Source organism: Cavia porcellus, unplaced genomic scaffold, assembly GCF_034190915.1.
Source record: "Cavia porcellus strain 051 isolate PalLab524CR breed Dunkin Hartley unplaced genomic scaffold, mCavPor4.1 scaffold_10, whole genome shotgun sequence".
Lineage (NCBI taxonomy): Eukaryota > Metazoa > Chordata > Mammalia > Rodentia > Caviidae > Cavia > Cavia porcellus.
In genome coordinates this window covers 69,490,605-69,514,542 of record NW_026947493.1, presented here as the reverse complement: position 1 = coordinate 69,514,542, position 23,938 = coordinate 69,490,605, and the positions used below count along the sequence as shown (strand labels likewise).

Below are 23,938 nucleotides of genomic sequence, written 5' to 3'. Positions count from 1 at the left end.
TGTGGTAGGTATGGTTTTTCTTCCCTTGAAGAGCTTCATTCAGAAAATATAAACTATTTTAAATCGGAACCAGGTGTGTGTATGTGTTGTTTGGAACTAGGGATCAATTAATTCCCTGGTTAGGCTGAAGGGTCACAGGTTCAGAGGTTTAGTGTGTTCCACAGTTGAGCTGAGCTGCTCCTGTGATCTGAAGCACTTCAAGCATGTGAGTGTACATTTAAGGAAGGGAATTGTTATGTAGTGTGTTGTGTGCATTTACATTTACATACAGCATTTGCAAGGCACTGGGCACCATTATAACTGCCTGGCAGGATCTGATTCAGCATGCATGTTAAATGATGAACGGGTTGCATGTGTAATGTGCAAGGTGTGTGAAGGAGGCTGGTTCCTGTATACAGTGTGTACAGGAGATAACAGGAAATATCGGCCGTGATGGCAGTGTGGGTGTATAGACGCTAGTGTTCGAGGCTGGGGGAAGGGTTAACCTGGACGATGTGTGTGCAGTGCCCAGGGGAGGCGCTGCACGGAAAAGACCCAGTGGTACACCTCACATGGGAGTGTGTGTGGAGTTTCACGGGAAGAGAGCTGGGCTGTGTCCCAGGCCTGTGTATGGCGCGTGCAAGCTCTGTGAATTGGGGTATTTTATGTGTGTAGTGGCGTGCGCTGCAAGTGGTGCACACGGGATGATTCACGCGAAGTGCTGGGAACACACGGGGGCTGGAGGGGCTGCAGAGGAGGACGCCTTGTGGTAACGCGCATTGGAGGGATGCTGAAGGCGGTGCGCGTGTGCGCGCGCCGGGAGGGGTAGTGCTAGGTGACCCGCGAATGCTCCTGGGGTAGCCGAGGACGCGGGATAGACAGTTGTGAATCAGAAGTAGGGTGTGGGGGCTGGGGTGGAGGCTGGGCGTCCTGGGGGACTCCAGCGGGTGCACAGCCGCGTGGGCGGCGGGTCTACGGGTGTAAGTGTACTCGAGGCTCAGCCGGCCCGCTCCCCGCCTTCTCACCTGGTGAAGGCGAAGTACATGAGACTGACGATGGTGAAGCTGAGCAGGGTGATGGTATGTGGCCGGTAGAAGAAGTCGATGGTGATGTCCTCCACTTGCTGCTCGTTGATCATCCGGAAATGCATCTTGTAGTTCACATCATCCTTGCTCAGGGTCCGGCTCCCCACGCAGGCCGCCATGGCCCGCCTCCCCGTGCTGCCGCGGTGGCTGCGGTCCCGGCCCGAGGAGGCTGGGACCGCTGGGGAGACGAGCCTCGGCGGACGCGAGGCCGGGCGCCGGGGCCGGGTCTGGCGCCGGGCAGACACTGAGAGAGCTGGGAGTGCAGTGGTGGGGGTGTGGGGTGGGGGCGGGGTCGTGACGCCACCACTACGGCCTGGGCTTCGGGGGACGCCGGCGGTGGCTGGGCGGGACCATGGACACGGTTATCTGTGGGCACACCGTCGGTCTCCACATGCGAATGACTCGAGGCTCAAAGAGGAAGGCTGGTGGGAGCGAGGACTTCGAAACTCTCGCTGGCTCAGTCGTTGGCGCGCAGCCCGCCGTGCCTCCCCCCGCGCTGCCACAAGATGGTTTGGTCCACGCGGAGCGCGGCTCACGTGGGCCCGGAGCGCGGCGCTGAGCCTGCGGGAGGGTGCACTGGGGCGCGGGCCCGGGGCTCCAGGGCAGCAGCGGAGACCAGTGTTCCTGGGCTTCGCTACAGGTAAAGCTGGGGCGCGTCCCGCGCGGGCTCGGGCTTCGAGTGGCCCGGGTCTCGCGGCCTTTAAGGTCTGGTGGCCTGTAGTCTTGTGTGTCCCCGAGGGAGCCAAATGCGGCCTTGCTTGTTAGCGGCTCTGGGAGGGCGCAGAGCGGTGCCCTGCGTGGCAGCTGGCTTCCTGCGGAAGTTTGCCTGGGAGACTCGAAGGACCCATCCCAAAGGCCCCGGGGGGCGACTGCAGAGAGAAGAGCCCTTCGTTACAGTGCCACCCCTTAAATCCTCCAAAGCTTCTGAATTGATTTAGTTACGATGTAGAAGTATGGAAGCCTGAAAGACGGTCTGTTTGTATGCTTCCTCTCGTTCCTAACAAGGACTAGACTTAAACTGAGAATACTGTACGATATTTTAATGGATTTAAAGAATTTTATGTTTTATTTGCCATTTTGTTTTTCTTTTTCTTAAGTAGTTTGCATTAAATCCATTCCCTTCACCGTGAGTTACACCCCTATCCCCTTTTTGAGACCAGGCCACCCTAAATTACCCAGTTGTCGGGGTCCGGCTGGAATCTGTGATCCTGCTGCCTCAGCCTCCCAGAATGGTGGGCTCAGTAGATGCTGCACTACCCAGGCCCTACTTAATCTACAAATGCCTTACTTCCTTAGCAACTTTGACTACTGATTTTGGAGAGACTGCAAAGTGAATTTGGAATTTCAAGATTTTCCTTTGAAGTAGTACTAAATGTGCAGAGAAACTTGGAAGTCCAAAAGATGTTCATAGGGACCGGAAAATCATGTTTTGTATCCCTGACCTTTTCAAGAAATATTTTGGGGCTGGGGTGTAGTAGCTTAGTGGTGCAGTTCATGGCCCTGACTCTGTCTCTTAACACCACACAAATAGAATTATTTGAAGATTGACTGTTGAGCTTTTCTCCTAAGCTTGTGGAAGACCACAGGGGAGAGTTACACTTGGCAGGATAACATAACTGACATCTTCCGGTTGTCAGGTGGGTGCCTGTGCAGAGTAAAGTAGGCTTGAGGGAAAAACTGACAGATTGGGAGACACATTTCCTGCCAAGATTTAACAAAAGTCATCCATCCCACAAGTTTGTTGTGAATGTTTCCTAAGATCACTTCAGAATGAAAGATTTTCACATGTTTGTTTGTTTATTTGTTTTTTGAGACAGGGTCTTGCTATATATACTTGAAACTGGCCATGAACTCACCTTATAATAGCCCAGGTTAGCTTTGGACTCATAGTGATCCTCCTGCCTAATCCTCTAGAGGATTACAGGTGTGTTCCACCACACCCAGTAAGATTGTTGTCTTTTATAGAAATTTCTTTCAGCAAACTTCCAAAAATTACAAATCTCCAAGATTAAAACTTTCAAGTATTTAACTTAGTTCAGATGATAACAACAAGTTGTGTTCCACTATATATAGTGAAAGCAGGAAGTTGTGTGTGTTAATGCACAGAATTGATTGGATTTGGCTGGCCTAGTCAGTAATAGGTAATATTTATTGATCATTTACCCTATGCTGGATTCCAGGCTGTGTTTCATATGCTTAACATAGGTTATATGCATCAAATTTACCTTTCTAATTCGCTAGTAAAATGTACAATTCTTTTGTGTTCTGGAGTATGAAATAGCAATAGCCAATTTGTTAAAAACTACTTTCTCGGTCAGCATACACAATTATGTACTGCCAGTTGCTTATTTGTTTCTCTTGCTTTGTTTTCTATTTTGACCTTTTCTTTGAAGGCTGTTCATTTTCTTCTTTCATACAGTAAAACGTAATTTGACAAAACTAGTTTTGTTCGATTTTCTTTTGAAAAACAGCTTTATATGAGAAATAATCAACGATGTTCAACTCTAAGGACCAAACAAGAACCAGCCTTCACTGTTCTACTATAATATTGTGACAGTTCATTTGAGACATAATGAATTTCCTCTACTTTCATATGATTTATGCATAAAATTCATTTGAATTAACTTATTTTGACCAGCAATGTACTACTTAAATGTCCTTCAAACCAAATTCCAAGAACACTTAATTATTGCATCATTGTATTTTCCTTAAATGATTAAATTAACATGGTTTGGATCAACTGTAATTTGAACATATATAGATTTTTGGTGTACATGTTTTTCTTTTACCAATGATTTTGCTTTTTGTTTTCAAATTGTAAAACAGCCTTATTTCTCCAGTTCTTCTGTTTTGGCTGCCTTGTTTGTGCTTTTCCTGTGTATAAAAAAAAGTTTCATTACTTTCTCATCTAAATTTACTTACGCATTTTTATTTAGAAAAAATAATTTCCAATTTATCTTGTTGTTTAAGCATTGTTTTGAACATTTAAGTAAATTGAATTTCTCTCTTTTTGACGGTTGTACTTTTTCTTTGTAGACGATTTTAAGAATGGCCCTATCAGCCCAACAGATACCCAGATGGTTCAGCTCAATTAAACTGAGGAGCTTCATTAATGCTGCACAACTCACAAAACGTTTTCCCAGACCAGGAAAAACATTGTTAAAAGGCTTTTCTGCGTGGCCTCAGCTGTCCTCTGATAATTACTTTCCCCAGTGCGGCTATAAGACTTACAGAACTTCCTCCTTATGGACTAGCTCCCAGCCTACCAACTCCAGTAGGCAAGAGGGTAATTTTGCCCAAAGCACTCTGCTTCCTTCGGGGAATGAGCAGTCAGAGAAGATGCAAAAGATACCCAGCTTCGATGCTGAGCTGTCTCTAGAAGGTAATTCTGAATTTTCAGCAAAGTTCCTCTTTGTAGTTTAAACATACTACTTGTTTATATTCTGCTAGCCCATTTCAGGTTTTACTTTGCACCAGGCAAGAAGAGGAATCATGCCGGTTCTATTCATTTTCTTCTGTTATGCATTTATTTTATTTAGTGAGATCTTTGTAGGTTAATATGTGTTTGTCTTATAGCTGTTTATAACACTTGCTTCCTAAATAGATCATTATTTAGATCAATTTTTTGTTATTAATTAGACTTATTAGAGTATAATGGACATCAGGTAAAATCTATTTCTTGGCGTCTAAATTCTGTGAATTTTCACCTCTACACTTAGTTGTGTAACAACCAATGCAATCAACAAATGGAACAGTTACATCACCCCCAAAAGTTCCCAGTGTTGATTTTTGTCGTCAGTCCTCTCTTTCCTGTGTTTCCTAGTCTAGGAGTTTAGTACTGCACCACAAATGGGATGATGTTTGACTGAGTAGAAAATGAATGAATGAAAAAAACGGAAGGAAGTTAGCTAACTAACTAGCTAGCTAGAAGGAGATTGGCTATGAAAAATGAGGAAGGGTAGGTAATTGAGGCAAAAAACAGCAAAAGATCACTTACGGTTTCTTAAGTTATAATTCCAAGGATCTTCTATACTGTGTTTTAATTAAAAAAATCGAAACCTTAGAATCACTCTGTGTGAGAGAACATTCCCTTAGCAAAGTACTACAGATGACAGGAAAAGATTTTCTCTTAAAAGCAGATAAGAATAACTTAGGAGGAAGAGAATGTTGCTGCAAAACAAAGCACTTTCAGGGTGTCATGACTTTAACCTTGCAATTCAGGCTGTTGAAATATGTACTTTTGGCCAAGATAACAAGCTCTGGTAGACTTAGGCTCAACAGGTATTTGAAGGGGCAGGGTGTGGGGTGCACTCCTGTAATCCCAGCACTTTGGGAAGGTGAGCTAGGAGGATTGCAAGTTTAAGCCTAGACTGGGCAATTTAGCAAGACCTTGTTTCAAAATTTTAAAAGGGCTGGGATGTAGCTCAGGTTAAAGGTTCAAGATTCGTTGCTGCATACCAAAAGCAAAAATGTGCAGGAAAAGCAGTTGATCTTATCTGCTGATGAAAAATGAAGAGTTGTGTGCCTTGAACTTTAACCAAGGAGCTTCTTATCTTGGTGGGACAGCAGTTGTTCTTTCTCAGTCTTACTCTTACCTCTTAAAAGCTGGAATTTTTTTGAACTTCTTAAACATTTAATTTTGCAATGATCCCAAGCTTTCACCAGTGAAAGGCACAACAAAGTTGGTCTTTGCAGAAGTGTTTTAAGGGTGTACTTTAGAGATCTAACTTGCCTCCCTCTTTCCACATGGCCGGCCTCAAAAGAGCTGGACGATTTGCCTCCATTGTCTCCACTGCAGCCCATCTCTGAGGAGGAAGCCATTCAGATTATTGCAGACCCTCCGCTGCCCCCAGCTTCATTCACACTTCGAGACTATGTGGATCATTCTGAGACTCTGCAGAAGTTAGTGCTTCTGGGTAAGTTTGACTGACCTATGAGTTTTTTTTGATTGTACCCTTTTCTTTTTTTTCTCCCCTATTTTTAAAATTAACATTTTAATTTTTATTGAAGTAGTCTGTTCACATGAGCAAAAGTCTAACAGTGTGAAAAGACATATAGTGAAAAGCCATATTTCCTGCTTCATTCCTCTTGACTGGGCACCCCGTTCCCCAAAGGAGAAAACTTAACTTTTCTCTGTCAGTTTGTACTCAGTCTCTACATTTTAAAAGCAATTGTTTTCATGTCATTGCTTCATCAATGTTAGATTTCGGCTGCACATAAACTTTTCCCAAATTCTCCTCAGTTCTCTCAATAGCTGTAAATTTTTGAGAAATCATTAATATGTGATTGTATTGAGTGTAATATTATTACTATTCTTGGGCTGGGGATTTAGCTCAGTGGCATAAGGGCCTGCCTTGCAAGTGTGTGGTCATGAGTTCGATCCCCAGTACTGATTAAAAAAAAATATATATTACTATTCTTAACCAAAAGTATACTGTTAGTTTTCTCCTTGTACAACTTTTTATTTTCCTGGAGTTGACAATTGCCTTGTTTTTCATTTCAGTAGTTTTCCTTATGTCTAGCATTAAATTTTCCCACACCTTCCAGTGACCTTCAGGACAGTTTCTCTGTCTGCCCTATCAGATAATATGTCACTCTGTTGCTCCGTAGTGTGTGCAGTTCCCATTTGCCACACTGCCCTCTGACCTCTGTCTCCTGCAGCCCGTTGTCCTGATTTGGATAATTGCTCTCTTGACCGGCTCCATAATTAGTTTAGCTTATTCTTCTTAGAGCTGGATAGTTAAAAGATTACCATTAGTTGTCTTGTTTATAGTTAAGCATCTTATTTGCGAACTGCTGATTTTCTCGTAATTTAGTAGTTTTAGTATTTTTAGTTTTAGTAATTTAGTAGTTTAGTATTTTAGTTTTAGTAGTTTAGTTTACACGATTTTCCCAATAATGAACCTCCTTTCTCCTGAGGGACTGAGAGAAACAAGAGTAAGGGACTTGGCAGTTTAGGTAGGAGTCCTGGGGCTCTCTAAAAAAGTCACAGCCCAGCCCCTGTGTTGCTCAGCTCTGACCTTGTAGGTCTCGAGGGACTGCCATGCTGAACATTTTGAGTTTTGTGGTACAGGATGAGTATCTCTTACCCAAAAGGCTTGGGTCCAAAAGTGTTTCAGATTGTCAAGTTTTTCAGATTTTAGAATATTTATGTAGACTACAGTTTGAACATCACTTCATCTGAAAATTCAAAATCTGAAACTTGGAGCATTTCAGCTTAACCTGTTCTAGTCAGTTCACCACGTCAGAATTCTCATTTGCTGCCATTTTACCTTCTCCTTTTTCCTCTGCTGAGTTTGTTACCAGTCTTCCATTTTTTCATATATTGTGGTTTGGGGATGTAAATACATCTTACTTCATCAAAAAAGAAGCTCATTTTTGTTGCTCCCTTTTCTCCCCACCTCCCCCCATATTTTGGAGAGCTGATTTTGGCCAAGCGATAAAAAAATCTGCTCAGCTAGAAACTATCAGGGGTTGTCCTTAGTTCTTGCTTTTCCCCTTCCTTGTTACATGTAAATTCGCACTGCGTCCTGTGAATTTGCTCCTCTCTATCTTTCATGGCCATCTGATCCTCTCCTGCTGTAGTTACCAAGCCTCACTTGTCCCTGAACTATAGTTCGCACCTCCTGTCTTGACTGTTTTCTTAGCAACACTGTTGGTCCTGAAAATCTTTCTAGCATTAGTGCTCTTTCTCACATGCTTCCGTCATGTAGGACCGCCAAATGATAAAAGGGAAATACAACTCCCAACCTGTTAGATGTCAGATAAAATCGGAAGAATGAATTCTAAGAAACAACAGAGGTAAAGAGTAGCAAAACCTGGAGGGATAGCCCCTGAGATATAGGAGAAGCCCAAAAGTGGGTTACCATCTCACCCATTTCTCAAAGAAAGTTTTATACAGCAGAATTGAGGTAGGTACAATGTGGGACAAATCTGTGATCAACCAGTAAGGTAACATGGGTAGCCACATAGGTAATGTGGATCCAATGGCAAGTCACATAGCAAGTATACATGGAAAGAGTCGGGAGGTCCTGGGCACCCGCTTGGGTGACTGATGTTTATCTAGACTTTATTAGTCCACGTGATGCCAGTTATAGCATATTGCTTATCCCTTCGAGAAACACGTAGGGCAGGTTATTCTGTCTTTATGTTGAGGCCCAGCCTTCAGTGGATATGTCTGTAGCCATAATTGTTTTGTTTTCTCATTCTCTGCACTGACTCCCTCAGGGGCCTAGCCTTGTCTAACTGTCTATAATATTTCTACCTAATTTCACTGTTTGTAATAACTGGACTGGGTCTGAGGGTCCTTGAGGGTGAAATAAAAAACTTAACCCACCCCTTTGAAATAAGTACACAGATCTGCTGACTCACTTCAGGAAAAAAGACTGTTTAAGACGTTTTTGTAAAAGAGGCATGAGAAGGATTTATTAGTGGGAGATACAGGATACTCAGGGTCGGAATGTGGGTGCTTAGGAGAAATGGGGGACCACACAGTGGCAACCTGTGATTTAACGTACGTTTTGGGAGCTGCACATCTTTGGGATTTGACAATCTGTAGTCTTAGTCTTAGTGGGTGGGAGAGGATGGCCCCTCCCTAATGAGAAAATTTCTGTTCCTAGGGGAAATCCCAAAGGTTTGGTCCCTTTCTGGGTGGAAGAGGACATTTGCAAGTAAAAGTGAATGGACAGACCCATTCGCAGCTGAAATGGAGTTGCCTAGATTTGCTGTTTCGGGAGAAGGAAAAGTAAATAAACCTGGCATGTGTTCTGAGGCTACAGTCTTTCTTAAAGTACAATTTTTAAAATGTCAATTTCTGGGGGCTTAGCTCAGTAGCATAAGTGCCTGCTGACAAGCGCGAGGTTGTGAGTTCAATCCCTGGTACCAAAAAGAAAAGAAAAAAACAGGTCATTGTAAAATCTCAATTTCCTTGTCCCCTTTCTACGTAGTTTTGTATCTTCTATCTTACCTCAATTCTAAGTGTCCATCAGTGGATACATGGACGGACGGACGGATGGATGGATGGATGGATGGAGAAAATGTGCTGTAGACACACAGTGGTACATGGTTCAGCTTGAACAAAGATGGAAATGCTGTTCACAGCATTGGTGTATGTTATATGAAGTGAGATAAGATACAAACAAAAACAAACTGGTCTCATGGAAGCTAAAAAGATAAAACTCATAGCAGCAAAGAATAGAATTGGTGGGGAGATGTTGGTCAAAAGTCACAAGTTTATTTTAGGAGATGCGCAGTGCAGCGTAATGATGACAGTTTATAATGTATTATGTATTGTTTATGTGTGTATGTGGAAATAGCCAAGAGTAGATTTTAAATCGTCTCCACAACAAAAAGTGGTTTATGCATGGGGGTTTTGTTAATTGGATTGATTTAATCATTTAGCTGTGTGTGTATGTGAGTGCTTTGTGAACTATTTTGAGGATAACAGTATGCAATGTAACAACCATTGTTCAATTCTTGTCATCTTGGTTTGAAATCCTATATCGTTATTGTTATTAGTTTGCTTCTTGATTTTTTTGGGTTTTTTTCAAAAAAGAGTGTTCTGTGAGTTCAGAGGTGAGAGGTGGTATCATGGCGAGCAGGCCAGCTTTTCCCTTCAGAACAGCTTTCCTTGCCTGTGACAGTTGTCAGGGTTAGTGCACCGTAAACCTAAGACAAGGCCAAGACTTTTAAATAATTTATCGTATATTTAGAGCAGTCCGCGGTCGTCCTGCAGCAGACTGTTTGTACCATTTAAAGCTCTGAAAGTTTGCCATCAGTGACTTCGAGCTTTGGAAGATGTTTCGGCTGCTTCTTCCTCCATATGTGGGCACCTCAACAGTGGGACCTGAAAGCGACCTAAAGGGACCGTGATTGCAGTGTTAGATGATGCCTTTCAGCCAAGTCCTGGTTCTTCTTTGTTTGCTCTGCAGATCTATTTCTGCCTTCCTTAGCTGGTTCTGTATCCAGAGGGCCACCCGCACACCAGGGCCCCTAGGCCAGCTGGCTTCTGGCCAGGCAGCTTCACTCAGTGCCAGGCACCTGCAGGGTGAAGGCTGGATGACCTGTGTGTTTTTCCCCATTCCCTCTCTCTGGGTCCTGTAACTGCTTGCTCCATGACGACAGCCCCTGAGCAGCGCTTCGTTCATAGCTTCCCGCTCCCTCTGGGCTCTGGTAAACACTGGGGCCACCTCCTCTGTGGAGTGGGAGTGCCATGTCCATTCCCTTAACTCTGCTGACCCCTGCACTGAGTGCCTTCCTTCATTCATCTGAGCTTTCGGGGCCAGTGTCTGTTCACTGCCAGACCCTGACTGATGCAGTGGCTCCAGTGGTAATACGCGTAGTTCCTGACTAACGAGATAAAACCCAACCTGACTGGTCACTGGGAGGTTAGAGCGTGAATTACAAGTTGCTTCTTTCCCCAGTGCTTAGCAGAAGTACCTGGTCCACAGAAGGCACTCGGTGACTGTTAATGAAATCATGTGCACTCAAGTAGTTTGAGCAGTGTCCTCTCCTGCTGCTCTTACAAAGCAGCTCTTTGGGGTTTCAGCATCTGCACTGTCAGAGTGTGACAGCTCATGCTGAGTAAGGCTAGCAGCACGAGTTCTGAGTTGTAATATGAGTGAAATGTGAAGTGAGTCCTTTGTGTTATTTGAAATCCCCCCTTCCATTTATCACAGGTCTCTGATAGTAGTTTCCATCTTCTTTATCCATTCAGTAATTGAACATTTTTCTGTTACTACTTTTACATTGCAAAAAAACCCTAGTTGTTAAAAGTACTGTTATTGTAAAGGAAGGATCTATCTAATGGAACCTGGCTCTGGTTCCATTTCCCAGAGGTAACCATTATCACAGAGTTGGTTAATGTCTTTCCAGGTCTTTTTCTAACCAAATGATGTGCCATGCAAGAAGCCATACATGGGGTTCATATTCTTCTCTATCTTACATTATTTTTAAAGTTCTGTCTGTGTTTTTAGAGTTAATTTACATTTACCTTAATCTATCTAGAACTTCGGTATAAAATGCAGAAATAATTTCTTTTTAAAAGTATAGCTAGTAGTCCCATTATACTTTAGTTAATAGTTAACTTTTCCTTTTAAAAATGCCATTGTTACTGTAGGGGAAACTTTTTGTAGTTCTTCTGGATCTCTTTCTGGTCTGCATCCTGCGTAGGTAAGTACATGCGTGTACATTTAGTTTGTTTTGCTATGTGTGGTCATCTTATATCCGTATCTATTTAATAGCAAGAAATTCAGTTGTAGAATTACAGTTGGATCTAATGAGTATCATGATTTATTTTGCTGATCGTAGACACTTAAGAATAAAGAAAACAATGTTATTTCATTGCTTTTATATATAAGACTGTAAAGTTGCCTTTAGAAATTGGTTTGGGGTTTGGGGAATTTTTTAATTTCTATTTTGTGGCAGTACTGGGGGTCAAAGCCTGGGCCCTTGCACTGAGGTTCATCTCTATCCCTTATTTTATTTTGAGGCAGGGCATCTGTAAGTCACTAAGTTGCCCAGGCTGGGCTGGAACTCAGTCTCCCAGGATCTGGGGTTATAGATGTTGCCACTGTACCTAGCTAGGTTAGGAGTTACGGGGGGTTTTTGTGGTTGTTGTGATTTGTTTTTATTATCTTTTTGAGACAGTTTTGCTATGCAGTTCAGGCTGGCTTTAAATTCACTTTGTAGCCCAGGCTGGCTGCAAACTCACAGCAATCCTCCTGCCTCAGCCTCCCGTGTGCCACTACAAAGGGCTAGGAATTACTTTTAATCTGAAGAAATACTTGAAAGATTATGAAATGTGAATATAAACTATAGGTTTTATATTATCTGAATGTCTATTTTAAATGATAGCCTTTCATGTTTATTTTTATCACGTAGAAATAGAAAGTGAAAGAACAAAATAGTTTTAAAGAGAATTTTGAATTATGTTATTTTGATTCCCTGAAATCTAATATCTGAAAGCAAAGAATACTTTTGCTTTCTCCCCTTTTTGCACTCTCTTTCCTGTTCTCTTCTCCTTTGCTGAGATTATCTGAGATTATAAGGGCACGTGAGTAGAAGATTGTATGCTTTCTGCTTTGAGTGCTTGAGGGTTATGTGCTCACCCTTCTTGCATAGAAAGCTCCTTCAGGTGCTCATTTCTATACCTGAAAATGTCAGTGATGAATAAGGCATTTCTTCTATTAAGGGGTCAAAAGCGTATTTTTAAAATAATGCTTTTCAATCCTGAGTAATGAGCAAAGGAGGAAGCATCACAATCCCAAACCTCAAGTTATATTATAGAGCTACAGTAATAAAAACAGCATGGTACTGCCACAAAAAACAGACATGAGGATCAGTGGAACAGAATAGAGAATACAGAAACAACCCCAAGCATATTCATCTATTTGATTTTGATACATGGGCCAAAAACACACTGGAGGAAAGATAGCCTTTAGTAAGTGATACTGGGAAGACTGGCTATCCACATGCAGAAGACTGAACCAAAGTAGATCAAACAACTAACTAAATGTTAGAAAACAGACACTTAGCCTGCTGGAAGGTAAAAATAGGCAAAACTCCTTAAGATATGTGCATAGGCACGGGCTTTCTGAACAAGACCCCAGTTGCACAAGAAATTGTACTGAAATGGGATCATCTCATATTAAAAACATCTGCACAGCAAAAGAAACACTGAAAAGATAAACTGCAGAATATGAAAAATTTTTGCCAGCTATTAGTCATGAGACTAATATTAGACAAGTGATGGTGAACCTTTTAGAGCTTTCAGCATTACAAACAGCCTGCTGCAGTGTGTGTGCCCTGGGTTTGCCACCATTGATCTAGAGTTTATAAAAAACTCAACGAAAATTAGATCCCCACATAAAGGCCCAATTAAAACTGAAATAAGTAAGGCACTTCTCAGAAGAAGTACAAATGGCCAGTAAATACATGAAGAAAAGTTCTATATTGCTAGCCATTATAGAAATGCAAATTAAAACAACAGTGAGATTCCATCTCAGCCCAGGAAAAACAGCCATCATCAAGAAATCAAATAATAACAAATACCGTAGAGTCGGAGGAACCCTTCTTCACTGCTGGTGGGAATCTGAACTAGCACAACATGGAAATTAGCATGGAGACCTCAGAACAGTAGAACTATAGATTTCGTTTGACCTAGCTAGTCCCCTCCTAGGGATTCCCAAAAGTTAAAAGGCCTCCTATTACAGTGATACATGCATGCCTACATTTACAGTAGCATAGTTCACAGTAGTTAAATCTTGGAAACAGTCTGTATGTCTATCAACAGATGAATGGATGACGAAAAGGTGGTATTTATACACTATAACATACTGCTCTGCCACACGGAAGATAAACCTGAGAGTCATCTGTAGGAAACTGGATATACCTTGACACAATAGTATTCACAAGTCTAATGGTATAAAGAGCAAAATACTATAAAAGGTTGACAATACAGAAATACAGTGGACCTCCGAGTTATGACTGACTTCACATGCAACCAACTTGGGTTATGACTGGAATTTTAGGTTTAACTTGTGACCAAAGTCTGGAGTTATGACTCGAATGTCAGCCGTGAATTCTGTTTTCTTCTGTACTTATCTTCAAAATAAATACTATTACTCAATTTGTTTTTAATTCTATTATCACGTTAGTTTAAAAATACTTAGAAGAAGGCCGAATGTGGTGGTGCATGACTCTAATTCCAGCTCTTTGGAGGCTGATGCAGGAGGATTGCTACAAGTTCAAGGCCAGCCAGAACTAGTGAAACCTTGTCTAAAGAAAACAAAAACAAAAGTTTCTATTTGTCTATCTCAGTTCTTCTTTGAGTGACTTATTCATCAGTAATTTCTTTTGCTTATGTATAGGAGCTGTAATGGCTGGACTAACAAGTCATACTCAAGGAGTATTTGTAATTTATTACAGGAGTGGATTTGTCCAAGATAGAAAAACATCCAGATGCAGCCAACCTCCTTCTAAGACTGGATTTTGAAAAAGACATTAAACAAATACTCCTGTTTCTCAAGGACTTGGGCTTAGAGGATAACCAGCTAGGACCCTTCCTGACTAAAAATTACGCAATTTTCTCTGAAGACCTTGAAAATCTTAAGATCAGGTAGAGCTTTTAGAATGATTCTCACAAGTGGTGATGGCGGTCGTGTGTGGAAGAAATGTTTTACATCTCTGCTGCAAGACCTGCAGAGGCGATGAACATGAATGCTGCTACTGTTGTTGTTATGGACCTTTGATTTAAATTAAATGTTGAAAACACTTCTTTTACTCACCTATTATTTTTTCAACTTACTGCTGAGTCAACACTTAACTGTTTTTTCTTTAGATGCTGGAGTAAAGTTTTTTAAAAACACTCCAGCAACAAATAGCTAAGTTATCTGAGTGCATTTAAAGTTATTAAAGCATGATTGTGGTTTTTCTCTGTCCAATTTTCGACGGTAGACATTTGACATTCTCTTGGCAAATACTGTCTAATTTGCTTAGTCCTGCAAAGGGAGGCTGTTTTCATTGTTCCTTTTTATTTTTATTTATATTTTTGGTACGAGAGATTGAACTCACAGCCTCATGCCTGCCAGGCAGCAGCTGGCAGATGAGGTAAATCCCTGGCCCCATTGTTCCGTTTTTTTAAGAGGCACTTTTGTAAACATCTTTTTACTTCATTATCAAGCAAATAATTACTGAAACTCTGTTAATCTTTACAGTAAAACTGTGGCTCTGAGATAAGGGTCCTGCTAGGCCCTGGGAATACCTCACAGAATAGACCGAAGTCTGTCCTAGTTAACACTGTGAGTTCATTACCACCTCCAGCGCCCACCAGGATCAGTCTGTAGTCCTGGATTTGCTGGGAGGGATACAGTTTACCTTACTGCCTAAATCAGAAGTACTGCACAACTTTGGCCTCTCTTCTGGCATCCACATAAATGTTCTGGAGCCAGATCGGCAATGCATTTGTCTTCTCCCTTGTAATACTTTGCTGTGGGCCATCAGTTCACACCAAGAAGCCTCATCTTCACCCCCCAGACTAAGCCTCCCTGTGATTCACAGAGCTATGTGGTTTTTCAAACCCTCAGCCTAATGCATGTCCTCTGAAGTAGGAAAAATATGAAATTCTATTGCTTATATCAGACAACTTGAGCCCTTACATATTTAAGGAACTGAACTAGATTTCTGACATAAATTTGTGAGATAAAAGACATATGCTCCCCCGTCAATGGTATGTACAGTCTGGTGTGAGAGAGATGGGCTGTCATGACATAAGGAAGAGAGAATGACCCTAGGAAACACATCCAGTGCTGCTCCCCTGGCCTGCCAGGAACACGGCTTGCTTCCCTGCCCATTGAAAATCCAGCTTGCCTTGGTGCTCAGGACAATTATACACAGTGTAACAGGAAGAGCTGGGGTTCAAAGCTTGTTAATCTAAGACCAGAGTACTGGCTGCAGTCTCCCTGCATTTAATTCTGAGTGAAAGAAACTGCAGCTTAAAAGGAGCTTAAGTCACTTGTTCAAGATCAAGTTCATACATGCTCCTAACAACTGAGGAATGTTTTTAATTACTTAGAATTTTTAGATAGGTATTGTATCCAGGTATACACAAAAGGATACACAATGGCAAATGGGCTGCTGAAATAGGCAAAGGTATGATAATCCTTACTGAATTAAATTTAATTTCTAGTTCTGCTATGTACAGCAGTATTTCCTATACAACACTGATTTTACATATTTTCCAGTGAAAAAACTTTCAAATGTATAAAAGTTTTTTTGTAGAATTTTTAAATGAATAATGTACATTTAAATTATTCGGGGTTTTTTGTATGAAAGGGCCTTTAATTTTAATTGGAAACAATATCACAGTGTAGATAGATAACAAGTTTTTAGTAAGTTTGAATCAGATACCTGATGCATGCTGCCAAAAGGGAGACAGAAATTATTCTTCTCTCCTACTTCTGTCCTTTAGCCTTCCAACACCCGTCTATGACAAAAGCTGCCATTATCAAGACTTTTGTTCTTTTTATAGGAATGTTCTACACAAGAGTTTATGTGGACAAACTCACATTCATAACAGTGTGGTAGCAGTGACACGCACTATTCTGCATCCTATTTCTTTTATTCTTTTATTCTTTTTTTTTTTTTAAATCTCGAGGCCTGTTTTTTCTAGGTGCTTCTTTTAACCCTGGCACAGTCCATACTGCAGCTCTGTCCATCGACAGACATAAAGGGGTTTTCTGGTCACTGTCGTGATGATGACATAACTCATTTCACATGTGTGATCCATAGGACAAACGTACAACTATGGGACATATTTTAGAAGTGGAATTGCTTGGTCAAAGGACATGTTCACTTGTAATTTTAATAGCTATTGTCCTATGTGTAAGTTTTCCAATTTATATGCCCCTATACATAGAAGTATCAATTTCCCTATTATCCTCACCAATGCAGTGTTGTCAAACTTCATACATTATGGTTTCTGTTCATTTTATACTTTTATGGTATTTATGTATCTCTTACTTTGAAAACAGTGTTTGAAGCAGCAAATTTTATGCTCGGAGTAACTTTGCATGGGCCGAGTTTCTCTCTCTCTTCCCCTTTGTTGTAAATTGTATATTCCTTCCCATTTTTAAGTTGGGTCTGCCCGCCCCTCACTCACTCCCTCCCTGCTTCTCTCCTTCTCTCTTTCTCTCTGTTTTTCTGTCTCTCTGTTATCTTGTTCTTTCTTCTTTCTTGTAAATACCTATTTATATATTTGAAAAATTGCTTCTCAGAGTCATTTCGCAAATATTTTTCTGAAAGTCATTTGTCTTTTGACTTTGTTTTATTGTTTTTCATTATGAAGCTCAATTTATCAGTTGTTTCCTCTCAGGGCCTACTACTCTAAAGAAGTAATACTGTTTTCAAGTATTCAGTTAATTATAAAGTAGTTAAGTTCCATTACATGGTACAGCACTGCTCTGGGGTTTAGATGCAGCGTGCCTAAGTTCAGTTCTATTTTATCACCAGTTATTTGGTGATCTGTGACAAAGTTATTTTACTTCTGTAAATACTTAGTCCTTCAAATTAATTTGGGCAATTTATCTGAATTACAGTATTTTCTTTTTCTGGAAAGAATTAAACAAGATGTTATAATGCATTTTAAACATTTAATAAAAAAAACTACTAGCCTTGGGAGAGAGTTGTTAAGTAATGAATTCTTTGAACAGGATGTACCTGGTTTGAGATAACTTGTAGTCAACACACTGGAATCAAAATTTGAATCTTGCCTGCTTAGATAATGTTATATAATGTGTATTTTTATTGTTTCTCTAGGGTGGCTTATCTGCAGTCAAAAAATTTCAGCAAGGCAGATATTGCACAGATGGTCAGGAATGCACCATTTTTGCTGAGTTTTTCAGTGGAAAGACTGGATAACAGATTGGGATTTTTTCAGAAGGAACTTGAACTTAGTGTGAAGAAGGTAAAGGATGGAGAGAATTTGTACATTTCCATGTCAGGTCCATTTAGTAACTATTAAATCCTGCGTTTCTGACAACCAGCTCACCCTTATTGATCCTACCCATTCTTGGCATTGTACAAAAATGATTACCATGCTGGGCTAAACAGCTGCATTTCTTTATCGTGTCCATTTAAGTTGCTTCCTTAAGTTTTATTTCAGTAGTTTCTGTTTTTTTTTCTTCAAACAGCATTGAGTTTACATACTTCTAAGGTTTTTATCATTTCTCTGATCGAGTCATATTTCAAGTTTTAGTTTTGTATCTCTACTAATGCCTTAGTTTTCCACACTAGTGAAATGTGCACGTGCACTAGTAACAGTTGCTTTGTTCTCAACTGTAGACGAGAGATCTGGTTGTTCGTCTTCCACGACTGCTGACTGGAAGTCTAGAGCCTGTGAAAGAAAACATGAAGGTAGGACAGCTTTTCAGCTTTTGGGGATTCGGTTTCTTTAAGAGTTATTTCATGAAAAGATTTTTGCTGTTGTCATCGTACAACTAAACATTAAAAGAAGTTATTTCTCAAAGACAGTAATAGAAACATACATAACAATCATAACGCAGCAAGCAGTTTGTGTTAGTAAATGGTGTATTCCACAGGTGTCACTTCAGTAAACTGCCTTGTGGACACCTTACACACTGCCTTGTGGAAACTGCTCCTGTTGCCAAGCACAAGAGGCTGGCTTTGTCCCAGTCGCTCTTACAGTCTCTGAAGCTGCTTTGTGTGCCCATCAGGAGAGTCTCTCTGTGTCTCGAGGAGTTCCAAGGCTGGATCCAAGACTTCCTTGGCCCCTATGCCATATGCCAGCTCTAACTGTGTCACAGACCATGCCAGACATTCTTCACTGTCCTGAGAATGACAGGAAGCCAAAGCAACTGACTATTTGGTGTACAAAGTTGGAGTAGTGTTTAAAATCATGTAAGGCCTATTTTCAGATGTGCTCAAGTGTCTTATATTCAGTCGCTTCCTGGGAACATAGTTCCTGCTCTCATGGAGCCTAAAAGACAAAGTTCAGAGCCATCAGAGCAGTGGTCTGGTGGAGGAACACCAGGCACTAGAAAGTACATGAAGGACCTACTCCCTGTTGTTAGTTTGATCGACTTTCTTGAATTGGTTGTCTAATTTTCAGTAATACGTACGTGGGTATGCCTGGCAGCAAAAGCTCCCGAAGTACTTGGAAACTTCATGCTGCTCTTTTTATGTTCAGCCTACACAGACATCTTCCCAGCCTGCCTGTACCTTTTTGCACTGTTACTTCATTTCGTAATTGAATGCTCCTTCTGGTGACCTTTATAGTGATACCTTACTGGGAGAACCTCATTGTCATGAGAGGGTTTTCAAATTCAGGTTACCCCAGAAGCAGGAAGGCATAATCCCCTGAGAGCTCTGACATATAGCTGTTTCTAGGCTTTAGGATGTCATTTTAGAATCGATGTGTCTTCTGGTATAGTACTGAAATACTATTTCTACTTAGGACTCACAGCAAATTTGCTTTCTTTTAGGTTTATCGTCTTGAGCTTGGCTTTAAACGTAATGAAATTCAACACATGATTACCAGAATCCCAAAGATGTTAACTGCAAATAGAAGGAAACTCACGGAGACTTTCGATTACGTGCACAATGTGATGAGCATTCCGCACCACATCATTGTCAAGTTCCCACAGGTAATGCAGCGACACCTGTGTGACAGCTGCCTTTGTCCTGCCTCTGGGCTGGCACTGAGGGGGATTCCTGGCTGAGGCTACTCAGCTGCAGCTCCCAAGGAGAACCACGGGTCGCCCAGTGTTCCTGTAGTTTCTCCAAACTCCTAGTTCTATTTGTTGGAATCAGTCAGGAGAACGTAACATAGTCTTTCTTGTTTTCTTCCATTTAAATCAAAAAGAGATCACTTGCTGTAAAAGTCCTTTTAATACCACATTTACTTTCATTCACAGTACTAACAGCCAACTTATGGTCTCCTATAAAAACATAAAACCTTTCTAGGTTACCATAAGGCCAAAGGTATAGTTACATTTTCTAAGCTAATCAGACTTTCCTGTTCTTTACCTCCTAAGTGGCATTATTTGCTATTTATAGAAATACTGTTTAGAGGTAGGAACCTTGTCTGAGTCACACATGGCCAAATCCCCAGTGCCTAAAACTACACCTGGCACTTAGACATGCAATGCATATTTGTTGAACAAATAAGTAATTGAAACTCATCAAAGCAAGCTGTCTTTCCTATATGTCAGGTGAGCAGACACTCAGTGAGTATATAGTAGATTAATGACAGATTAAACTCCATTGATGTGATTCCTCTATTCAGTTCACTAGGCATGTTCCTGTTAGTGATATAAAGATGGGCAAAAGAAACGCAAACTTGGACTGGAGATTTAGCTCAATGACATAAGCGCCTGCCTGGCAAGTACGAGGTTGTGTGTTTGATCCCCGGTACCAAAAAAAAAAAATAGACAACACATCTTCTAGAAATAGACAGCATTTGATCAAGTCCCTTCATACATGACAGTGTTTATTTGCTCTTTAGAATATGAACGTCCCTTGAGAGCCTACAGTTGTGTGAATTTGGCTGTAATTAATTGTAAAGTAATCCTAAAAAAAAAAAAAAAAAACCAATAACAGGTTGTTTTTCCCTGGGTTATGGATAATTCAGTAATAGTTGATTATAGAAAAAAAAAAAAAAACCTGATCTTATTCTTTCCAAACCTTAGTGGCCTTATTCTTTCAGTTCATAATGGATCAGCCACCAACCCTGGGCTAGACTCTTACATGGATACTGAGAAAACAAAAATCAGACAAGGCCTGATCTCGTGGAATTTGTAATCCAGAGTGATAGCGTTTTTAAAATATGATTGCTTTCTGTAGTGGTAGAGTCTAACAAGAAGACTTACAGAGGAATTAATTCAGTATGGAAGGGGTGAAAATAGAATCAGTGAAGTAATAATAATTGTTGAGTATTTACAGTGTGCCAGCTCTATCTTTACCACTCAGCTTTTATTAACTCATTTTAACTCTCACAACCACCATGTGAGGTACTATCCCTGCTTTACACAAGAAGATAGTGAGCACAGAGGAATTAAGTAACCTTTTGAAGATTATTGAGCAACAGGGGGCAGAGCAAGGATTAGAACACAAGCACCTAAGTTTAAAAACCCACACCTGCTGAGCGCCATGGCACACATCTGTAGTCCTAGCACTCGGGGCTGAGGCAGAAGGATCACGGTAAGTTTTGAGGCCAGCCTGAACTACATAACTAGATCCTAACTCAAACAAAACAGAACAAAAGTAGTAATAAAATTTTTAAAAACGAAAACCCATACCTCTACCCCAGAGTGTGCTGCCCTGCCGCTCTAGAAGTGATACTCACCAGTAACGATTGGCCCCTGGAAAGGGCCCTTGGTAGTAGAGGCAACTACTATAAGCTGGTAAGTGCACCCCAGTAACTGACCTGTCTACAGCCCAGTCACAGAGCTGTGGCTTCCAGGTTGGGACACTCGGACTCTCGGTATATGGGCAATATTGTTGAAAAACCAAAGAAAAAAACCAAAAAGCTTATTTATAGGAAAAGACAATTAACTGACAGTAAGGCTGCCAGAAAAGTGATAGGTTTTTAAATTTTTGGCAAGTGTTTTAAAACTTGGTATTATGAAATCAGTATTCTCATGCAATAACAGTTCTGGTTGGCAGATATAGTTTATGATTAATTAAAAATAGGGAGAAAACTTTAATAACTTGGTTATGGTTACCTTAAAGAAGGGATAGTAGAAGAGCCATTTCAGGTGAAGGCCTCACTAGCCTGAGGAAGGGCTTTCTGTTCAGGGCCCCGTCCCTTGGTCTCTTCCCTCCACTGTGGTTTTCTGTGAAGGATAAGAGAGGATCAGTAACTTACAGGGTAGGGTTTTTGTTTTCTGTCCCTGAGACTAATGCGTTATTAAGCAGATGGTGTTTTTGTGATAGTGGTAAAATGGTCCCTGATGGTCAGTGCAGCTACCCTCTTTCTTTTGAAGAGCAAAAAAGAAACCTCAATCTGAGCTGCAGCTTTGGACGGGGAAGAGCACACGATTTCCTAACGATGAAGTGACTCGACCCTTTGGAGAAGTGTACTAATATCTAGTCACAAACTAACATCTAGTCACAGCCCCAAAATGCTTCAGTGTTATTACTCTGAGAAAGGCAACCCTTGTTTGGGAGCCACAATCACTTGTAGTTTTGTCTATCTGTATGATGGTTTTGTCAGGCAAGAGTCACTGCCTCGGAGCCATTCTTAAAAAACTAAAACTGAAGCATTTTGCATCTTACAGTAATAATGTGATAATGAGAACTTAGTTATCAAAGCAAGAGCAGAATAGAAGGCCATTTGTTTTGCAGAGACAGAAAAAGATACTTTGTGAGGTCATGAGTTCGATTCCTGGGACCTCAAAAAAACAACCTCATGCTGAGTTAACACCCTTTACTTTTTTGGTCATCATTCTCAAAGCAAGTCAGTTTCCAGCAATTTCTCAGAGTGTGCTTTCCAGAGAGCTCTTGTTATTATTTCCACTTGAACACTGGGAAAGAGGTGGAGCCACTGGGAGTCCTGGGCGGGCTGAATGTCCCTGCTGGGGTTTTCTAGGCTGCCTAGGAGCCTGTGGGGCCTCTCAGGTTCCCTCCTGTCTTGCAGCCTCAGTTCCTGCCCTCTCCCTGCTTAGCCCAAGGCCGAAGGAACACGCGCACCTTCCTAGCTGCTCTTCACACGCACATTCATTTCCTCTTCCTTCTAGTTGGAAGCAGCAGAGATTTTAAAAGTAGTGGGGAGCTTTGCAGATTGTGAAATCTGAAGGTTTTTTTTGCTGACATAGATTTTGATTTCTAACATTGGCTTACATTTAGCAAATAACAGAATCCTCTAGATAGGGCAGAAAACCAACTTCTAGATAGATAGAAAACAAATTCCTGGGCCCCACTCCTGGAGTTCCTATTTTCATTTTTTCTTTTAAATACAGTATTTTAACTCTTGTGGCATTACAATTACTGAGAATGTGGTTAACAGTTTATATTCATTAAATCATCAAAATAATCAAGTATTTCATCATTTATTACAGTTTTTGAAAACTTTTTTTTTTTTTTGCAGATATTTAATACAAAGCTGCTTAAAGTCAAAGAAAGACACCTGTTTCTTGTCTATTTAGGAAGAGCACAGTATGACCCAGCAAAACCTAACTATATCTCTTTGGACAAATTAGTATCTATTCCTGATGCAATATTTTGCAAAGAGATTGCCAACGCTTCACTACAGGACTTTGAAAAATTCTTAAAAACTCTTTAGTTTTTGGTGAATATTAAAAGTAATATGGTAAAATGAATGTATGAATAAAGGAATATATTTTTTAAATAAACACCTCAGGCCTCAGTTGATACAAGAAAGAATTTCTTTACTCTGTGTATTTGGGTACATACTCTGGTAGATATTTCTTAAAGGTTCATAGTGACTTAATTTTTGTTTGACTCAACCATATCCATCCTACTAGGGAAGGAGAAAACTAAAATATAGCAAACTTAGAGATAAGGGAGGGAATTCACGGTGGGTTGGAACTGTTATGGTTCTGTTGAAGTTGGGAGTAATGGAGATTTTTCCGGTCTGGTATCCATGGGCCTTTTAAAGTGGTTTTAAAACAAGATGGATTTATTTTCTTTGAAATGTCTAATAGCAGTACTCAAGTGCCAAAAACATTCCACTTGCGATTATGTACAATTACCTTCCTAAGCACTGATATTGGAGGTTGCCCTCAGATGCCTACTAAAAATCAGGAAAGGCAAAGAAAAAGGAAAGTCTGAAGATAAGAGAAATACAGTGAGACATAGTTACAGCCATAGTAAACCTTTGACTGCCAGTACACAAAGATTTGTAACATGAGTTGATACCTCCTAGGCTAAGATTTAGTCTCTGAGTGTTAGCTTCTTTCTTTGTAAAATGAGGCTGTATGGCTACATACTTGCTTTAGGATTACTTGTTAGACTATTAACACTAGTAGTAGTCAGTGAACCACATGTAGCATTGACACACTTAAAGTCTTTTCCCATACTGACTTGACCAGTATGATTTGGTTGATAGGGCATAATCACGCAGAGATTAATAAACATTTGCATACTGGGGCTTGTCCTCTCAGAACATCTGTTGGAACCCTGAGCCACTGTGTAGAGGTCTGGTTATTAGAGAAATGAGGTGGAGATGAAAGTGCCTGCCTAAACGCCAGCTGGTCCGGTCACACCAGCTGAAGAGGTGCGTGAGTGAGATAGCTAATGCATGTTTGCCAGCCACACCAAGACTATCCAGTTGGATTCAGAATTTTTTTAAAATAAGTATTTTAAGCAAGTAACATTAGGAGCCATTTGTTGGGTAC

At 40.8% G+C, this 23,938-nt stretch overlaps 2 protein-coding genes across 3 annotated transcripts in view; one reads left to right on the top strand and one right to left on the bottom strand.

Annotated features, from left to right (window-relative positions):
* Ptdss1 (phosphatidylserine synthase 1) overlaps nucleotides 1-1,327 on the bottom strand; it is a 61,051-nt gene extending 59,724 nt beyond the window's left edge. Inside the window, exon 1 of one of the 2 annotated variants that reach the window (XM_063257590.1) lies at nucleotides 1,005-1,327. In XM_063257590.1, coding sequence (XP_063113660.1) covers nucleotides 1,005-1,183 — 179 coding nt within the window. In that variant the 5' untranslated portion in view covers nucleotides 1,184-1,327. The remainder of the gene's footprint in view (nucleotides 1-1,004) is intronic. The other variant, XM_063257589.1, reaches the window with a different exon arrangement.
* Nucleotides 1,328-1,563: 236 nt separating this feature from the next.
* On the top strand, nucleotides 1,564-22,933 carry Mterf3 (mitochondrial transcription termination factor 3). Its single transcript, XM_063257591.1, has 8 exons — nucleotides 1,564-1,704; nucleotides 4,101-4,446; nucleotides 5,828-5,980; nucleotides 13,992-14,181; nucleotides 17,379-17,526; nucleotides 17,904-17,975; nucleotides 19,064-19,225; nucleotides 22,669-22,933. Exons 2-8 carry the CDS (start codon nucleotides 4,113-4,115, stop codon nucleotides 22,861-22,863), a joined length of 1,254 nt encoding a protein of 417 aa, XP_063113661.1. The 5' UTR covers nucleotides 1,564-1,704; nucleotides 4,101-4,112; the 3' UTR covers nucleotides 22,864-22,933.
* Nucleotides 22,934-23,938: the final 1,005 nt, after the last annotated feature.

Bases quoted from the DNA above. Each gene is read 5' to 3' on its own strand.
- Mterf3 (XM_063257591.1), top strand. From the start codon at position 4,113: ATGGCCCTATCAGCCCAACAGATACCCAGATGGTTCAGCTCAATTAAA. The intron at 4,447-5,827 runs GTAATTCTGAAT...CGGCCTCAAAAG, and splicing joins TGCTGAGCTGTCTCTAGAAG to AGCTGGACGATTTGCCTCCA. The intron at 14,182-17,378 runs GTAGAGCTTTTA...TTGTTTCTCTAG, and splicing joins CTTGAAAATCTTAAGATCAG to GGTGGCTTATCTGCAGTCAA.